The following is a 7,244-nucleotide window of genomic DNA, read 5'->3' as shown; positions in this document are numbered from 1 at the left end:
ACATCGCCGACACAGACGTTATCAGAGCTTTCCTATTTGGAACCACCTATGAGTCCCTAGTTCATAAGCTAGGATGCAAGGGCTCATGAACCACCAAGGAACTCCTTGAGATTGCCACCAGCCATGCCTCGAGCAAGGCAAGGTGGGACAAGGACGCCAGCAAAGGCGCCTCCAATCGTCCTACCAAAAAAAGAACAAGCAATGGCGCGAGGGCTCGCTCGTGGCCACCGTTGACCATAGGGGTGGTCGGAAGCCCACGGAGGGCACTCCGAACCACTTCGAAAAAGTACTTGAGGGGTCATGCCTGAATCATGCCTTCCCCATCAAGCATCTTTACAAGGACTATGGCCTCATGAAGCGGTTCTTGTCCAGAGGCTCCAACAAAGGGGAACATGGGAAGGCCCCTGACCCTATCATAAACAATGCCAAGGGGAAGGACGGTGGCTTTCTAACACCAGATGGCTGCCTCATGATCTTTGGAGGGTCGGTGGCCTATGACTCCAAGCGTCGCCAGAAGGTCGCACGCCGTGAGGTCTATACGACCGAACCGGCCATGCCTACCTTCCTCCAGTGGTTAGAGTCCGCTATAACCTTTGATCGGACCAACCATCCGATGAGCGTCCCACAACCAGGGAGATACCCACTCATGGTTGACCTGATCATCAGCACAAAGTGGCTCACCAAGGTACTAATGGATGGAGGCAGTGGCCTCAACATCATGTACGCTGAGACACTTGATCCTATGGGCATCGACCAAACGGGCATCCGGCCAACTGGAGCGCCTTTCCATGGCATCATGCCTAGAAAATAGGTCATGCCGCTTGGGTAGATCGATCTGCCCATCACCTTTGGGGGTCTATCAAACTATAGGATAGAGACCCTCACCTTTGAAGTGGTTGGGTTCCATGGAACTTACCACACCACCTTGGGATGACCATTCTACATGAAGTTCATGGCTGTTCCCAACTACACCTACCTCAAGCTAAAGATGCTGGGCCCTAGCGGGGTCATCACCATCAGCACCTCCTTCCAATGCGCCTACAAGGGCGAGATCAAGTGCTACGATCATGCCACGGCAATCATCGCCTCTGGAGAGGTTGCAGCCATCAAGAAAGAGGTCACCGAAGAAGTGCCCTACCCCAAGGGGTCGACCGGGTCTTTTGAGCCAGTGGAAGGCTCCAAGGAGATCCTAATAGATCCTGGTAGGCCTGAGGGCAAGGTGGTGCGCATTGGCACCACACTTTCCTCTAAATAGGAAAGCACGCTCGTCGACTTCCTCCACACCAACAAAGACATCTTTGCATGGAAACCCTCAGACATGACAGGCATTCCGAGGGAAGTCATCGAGCATGCCTTGAAGATCCGCCTAGGCTCCAAGCTGGTGAAACAGCGCATGTGTTGCTTCAACGAGGGGAAACGTAGGACCATCGGTGAAGAGATCGCAAAGCTTTTGGTGGCTGGATTCATCAAGGAAGTGTACCACCCAGAGTGGTTAGCCAATCAAATTCTTGTACAAAAGAAGAGTGGGAAATGGAGGATGTGTGTTGACTACACGGGTCTCAACAAAGCATGCACAAAGGATCTATTTCCTTTGCCACGCATAGACCAAATAGTCAACTCTACCTCAAGGTGCAAAACCCTCTGCTTCCTTGATGTGTACTCCGGGTACCATCAAATCATGATGAAAGAGTCCGACTAGCTCGCGACATCTTTCATCACCCCTTTTGGATCGTTCTGCTACATCACAATGCTGTTTGGTCCGAAGAATGCTGGGGCTACATACCAGCATTGTATGCTCAAGTGTTTTAGGGACCTCATCGGGTGGACCATTGAGGCCTACATTGACGACATTATCATCAAGTCCAAATAGGCTAACCACCTCGTAGCCGATCTTGGGCAGACCTTTGCAAAACTCTGAGCAAACGGCATCAAACTCGATCCCAAGAAGTGTGTTTTCGGGGTCCCAAGGGGCATGCTGCTTGGTTTCATTATCTTTGAGTGTGGCATCGAAGCCAACCCAAAGGAGATCTCAGCCATCACAAGGATGGGCCTGATTCAGAATATGAAGGGGGTACAGCGAGTTATAGGGTTGCTCGCCGCACTCAGCCACTTCATCTCATGCCTTGGCGAACGAGGTCTCCCCCCTTTATTGATTTCTAAAGAAAGCCGACCACTTTAAATGGATGTTCGAGGCCTAGGAGGCATTTGACATGCTCAAGCAGCTTCTAACAAAGGCTCTATTCCTAGTTCCTCCTACTGATGGAGAACCCCTTTTGCTCTATGTCGCTGCCACCATGTAGGTGGTCAGCACCGTCCTAGTAGTGGAGCGAGAGGAAGAGGGGCATGTCCTCAAAGTACAATGCCCTATGTACTTCATTAGCCAGGTCCTATCTGACTCTAAGACCTGCTATCCCCAAATCTAGAAGCTCCTATACACCATTTTCATCACCAAGAGGAAGCTACGCCACTACTTCGAGTCACATCCGGTGATAGTCATGATGTCCTTCCCCCTCAGCGAGGTCGTCCAAAACCAGGATGCCACGGGAAGAATCGTGAAGTGGGAACCCGAGTTAATGGGTTAGGGGCATTGCGTATGCCTCCTAGACGGCCATCAAATCCTAGGTATTGGCTGATTTCATAGCAGAGTGAACCGAGGTCCAAATGCCACCAGTGATCATCGACCAAGAGTACTGGACGATGTACTTCGATGGATCGCTGATGAAAAAAGGCGCCGGTGTGGGGCTAGTCTTCGTATCGCCCCTCGGGGTATGCATGAGGTACATGGTTCGCCTCCATTTCCCCTTCTCCAACTATTTGGCCGAATATGATGCGCTCATCAATGGTTTATGCATCGCCATCGAATTGGGCATCCGATGCCTCGACGTCAGGGGCGACTCCCAGCTAGTTGTTGACCAAGTCATGAAGGAGTCAAGCTACCATGATGTCAAGATGGCTACCTACTACCGAGAAGTCCACCAGCTAGAGGAGAAGTTCGACGGCCTCAAGCTTAACCACATCTTGAGGCGCCTCAATGAGGCGGCCAACGCTCTGGCAAAGGTGGTGTTCGATCGGGAACCAGTGCCAACCAGTGTCTTTGCTAGTGATCAACACTAGCCCTCGGTCCACCACAAGGGGTTGGAACAAGCCGGTGATGGTCCACTCGTTCTAGGCTCGGGGGCTGACCAATGGTCGGCTCCATCAGGTCCTAAAGTCATGGAGCCCACAGAGGGCCCAGCGATAGAGCCCAACCCTCTGGTCGACTAGAGGATGCCCTACCTCAACTACCACCTCCTTGATATGATGCCAACAGACAAGACGAAGGCCCAATGGCTCGCACATCATGCCAAGTCCTTTGTTCTTGTTAAGAGCAAACTCTACAAGTGAAGTCACACTAGAATCCTACAGTGCTGCATCCCTATCGAATGGGGGAAGCATTTGATGAGTGATATCCATGGTGGGGTCTACGGTCACCATGCCATGCCTAGAACCCTAGTCGGAAACATGTTCCGACAGGGCTTCTACTGGCCTATCGTGGTAGCTAATGCCGAGCAGATCATACGCACCTATGAAGGATGCTAGTACTACGCTCGGTAGACTCACCTATCGGCCCAAGCGCTCCAAACGATCCCCATCACCTGGCTATTCACGGTCTAGGGGCTCAATCTAGTTGGACCCTCAAAAAAGCACCTGGGGGCTACACCCACTTGCTTGTCACCATAGACAAGATTACAAAGTGGGTAGAAGCTTGGTCAATCTCCACGATCAAATCCGAGCAAGCCGTGTTGTTCTTCCTCAACATCATCCATCGCTTCAGAGTCCAGAACTCCATCATCATGGACAACAACACATAGTTCACTGGGAAGAAGTTCCACTGAATTTGCGATGAATATCACATCCGTGTCAACTGGGCCTCTGTAGCACACCCTCGAACGAATGGGTAGGTAGAACACACAAACAACATGGTCCTACAGGGCCTCAAGCCTAGGTTCTTCAATCGGTTGAACAAGTTTGGCTCAAGATGGGTCACCGAGCTTCCCGCGGTGCTCTAGAGTCTAAGGATGACCCCAGCCGACCCATCGGCTACACATCGTCCTCCGAACCAACCTTGACTATGGAGCACCAAGGGTCAGGGCATATGATCAACAAGGAGCTGAGGCATCCCTCGAGGACACCATGGACCAGCTGGATGAAGCACAAAATGTTGCCCTCCTCTGCTTGGCCAAGTACTAGCAGGTGTTACAATGATACCATAGCCATCGAGTGCGGGGTCAGGCCTTCAACATCGAAGACCTAGTTCTTTGCCTTGTCCAGAGCAACAAGGACCGCCACAAGCTCTCCCCGCTATGGGAGGGACCGTATGTTGTTGTGGAGGTGCTCCAACTAGGTGCCTACAAGCTGAAGACCATCAATGGCGAGGTCTTCGCCAATGCCTAGAACATTGAGCAGCTATGTCACTTTTACCCTTAATAAACACACACTTTCTCTTATCAGTTTTGTTATCAAACTCCCCAATCTTTTAGGACATCCGACCCCAACAATGGTAAAGGGTCGGGCCTCACTCGGGGCTGATATGAGCATATTTATCTAGCAAACATTCTCTGTGCCTACCCCCCTTTTTTATGTTAAGACCTAAGAGCTAGGTTTACGGGAACAAGCTCTGAGTATAACTGGTTGGACTACAGGAGACCTACGCCCTAGCAGCTATGGTGTCTTTGCTCACCAGTGTGATCAAAATTGGCTCACCCGCACTCTGAGATTTTACGACCTTAACGACGAAAAGGGTAGGAGTGTGCTGACCTTTTTATACAAAAAGGCGAGAAGAGCTAAAAAGTTGTTTGCTATAACAAAATTTGAAAGCCTATCCATTTGTTACAAGTTTCTCTGCCTAGCTTATTTGCCTAACTAAATTCTTGTGTGGGATGTTCTCATCCTTTATCTCTGTAGGAAAATCTTGTCTTAGCAGGTAGCACAAGTCGACTCAATGGCTTAGCCATCACCAAGAAATAGGTAGGAATCGGATAGGATCCCACTCATATCTGGTGGAGGCTTCCCGGACCCATCACTCTTACCATCGAGGTAAAATTGGTGCTCAGGTCGATCGAACGGCTCAAAGCCGCTGCTAAGAGACAAGCACCTTTACTTTATGTATTAATTTCGCTACTGAGCCTCCAACCCTAGCAATGGTAAGGGGCCAAACATCGCTCGGGGGCTAGCGAGATTGTCTACCTGGTAGACATTCTCTATGACCGACCCCTCCTTACATTAAAAATTGGAGGCAGGGTGTGCGGACACAAACTCTGAGTAAACCTGGTCGAACCGCTAGGACCATACACCCCAGTGGCTATGGTGTTTTTGCTCACCAGTGTGATTAAAGTCTTTGTTTCTGCACCCCAAGCTCTAAGCCTCCACCTCCTTAGGAAGGGTTTGGAGGGGCCTACCTATAGAATCTCCATCAAGGAGAGGCCATCGGGTCACCCAAGTCGATTGAAAGGCTCAGGCCGCTGCCGAGAGATAGATAGGGAGTAGTGGGATACACTATGCAGGTTACGCTGGCTCCATCATGAATGTAGGATCCTGGCCCCACACGGACATATCAAAAAGATCTCCTCGAATCCGTCTTAGGAGCCATCAAGGTAACTTTACCAACCCCTACTTTTTCTTTTCCATTATATGATCATCCACTCATCCATTGTAATTCATTCATCTATCCATTCATCCATTCTCATTCATTCATTCATTCATCACATACACCCAAGCATTGCATATGCAATTGCTACATCACAACGCTTCGCGTTGCGTCACAAAGTGGTAGTCGTCTCATTCGACATGAGCGATGACCGACCGATGTTCGAAGGCTGGCCCATGAAGGGCTCGGGTTTACCTCGTGTCGAATAAAGCCAGGGGAGAAAAAATGAGATGAGCCCCAGTAGCCTTGCCCAACCCCGCTCAGAAGCGGACAAGGACATCTCAACCTTTCTCGTTTGATTCTAACCTCAAGCCAAGCCCATAGAATCTCCATCTGTGCCTATCAAACAGCTCAGGCATCTACTGGGAAGGCGAGTTAAGAAGTAGTGGAATGCCACATGAGGGCTCTGCCGACCCCGTCAGCGGATGATGGACCCAGATTCCACTCGAACATGCCCGTTAGCGAGCTCACCGAGCATGATACTCGAGCCATCGAGGCAAGTGTCATTAGCTTAGCCCCTCTGATTGTAGAAACCGAGGACAGGGTGATGCATGAAACTCGGCCAACCCCTACCAAACCCCACGGGGCTTGGGGGCTCAGGCCACCTGACCCTAAATCGGGAGACCGGGGTTCAAAGGCCAGCCCATGGAGGGCCCAAGGCCACCTCGCTTCGAACAAGAGCCAAGGGAGAAAACGCATATGAGCCCCTACAGCCTCATCTCGACCTTCTTGTTTGATCCTAGCCTCTAGCTGAGCCCATAGAATCTCCATTGAGGGGCATCTATTGGAACGTGGGTTAAGGAGTGGCAGAATGCCACACGAGGGCTTTGATGACCTTGTCACGAATGACGGAACCGGATTCTACTCGAACATGCCCCTTAGTGAGCTCACCAAACATGTCACTAGAGCCATCGAGGCAAGGGACGATTAACTCAACCCCTCCAGTTGTGGAAACCACGAACGGGACAACAATCACGAAAACAAGCCAACCCTCGACTAAACCCTTGCTACGCGTGGGGGCTCAAGGAAAGTTGGACTTGCAAGGAGACTAAACGCATGGTCACAAAATAAATAGCTTAGATCCTAGAGAGGGGGTACACGCGAATACAAGAGGCACTCTCTCCTACTAATTTCGCTATCCTCTCATCGATCTTCAGTGACACCTGACCCTAGCAATGGCAAGGGATCAGATCTCACTCGGGGGCTGATAAGGGTATAAATACACCTTTTCTGAAATAGTCACTGTGTTAGACCTCTTCCTCATGTTAAGCCTAGTGGCAAGGTTTGTGGAAATGAACAACTGAGCATCCTAGGTCGGACTGCAAAAAACCTACACCTCGGTGGCTATGGTGTCTTTGCTCACTAGCGTGATCAAAGTTTCCCTCTTACACCTTGGGCCCTACAATCTTAATGAACAGAAGGGTTGGAATACGTGAGCCCCTTTTGCATACAAAAAGGGAGGAAAACAAGTTTAGTCGACTGAAATGAAATGACGAAATTGTTTTTACGATACATAAGGGTCAGCGCTTGTTCATAGATTACAATAGTTTTTATCCGA

At 50.3% G+C, this 7,244-nt stretch overlaps 2 protein-coding genes across 2 annotated transcripts; both read left to right on the top strand.

The window, feature by feature from the left end:
* Positions 1 to 943: 943 nt before the first annotated feature.
* On the top strand, positions 944 to 1,255 carry LOC136543976 (uncharacterized). Its single transcript, XM_066536280.1, has one exon. The coding sequence runs from the start codon at positions 944 to 946 to the stop codon at positions 1,253 to 1,255; it is 312 nt and encodes a 103-aa protein (XP_066392377.1).
* Positions 1,256 to 2,661: 1,406 nt separating this feature from the next.
* On the top strand, positions 2,662 to 3,114 carry LOC136543975 (uncharacterized). The gene has a single exon (XM_066536279.1). It carries the CDS (start codon positions 2,662 to 2,664, stop codon positions 3,112 to 3,114), a length of 453 nt encoding a protein of 150 aa, XP_066392376.1.
* Positions 3,115 to 7,244: the final 4,130 nt, after the last annotated feature.

The sequence above is a fragment of the Miscanthus floridulus genome, chromosome 3, assembly GCF_019320115.1.
Source record: "Miscanthus floridulus cultivar M001 chromosome 3, ASM1932011v1, whole genome shotgun sequence".
Lineage (NCBI taxonomy): Eukaryota > Viridiplantae > Streptophyta > Magnoliopsida > Poales > Poaceae > Miscanthus > Miscanthus floridulus.
Note: the sequence above shows the minus strand (reverse complement) of the source record. Positions and strands in the feature narration are given on the sequence as shown.

What these genes read in the sequence shown, in the direction of transcription:
- LOC136543976 (XM_066536280.1), top strand. Translation starts at nt 944, where the DNA reads ATGAAGTTCATGGCTGTTCCCAACTACACCTACCTCAAGCTAAAGATG.
- LOC136543975 (XM_066536279.1), top strand. Translation starts at nt 2,662, where the DNA reads ATGCCACCAGTGATCATCGACCAAGAGTACTGGACGATGTACTTCGAT.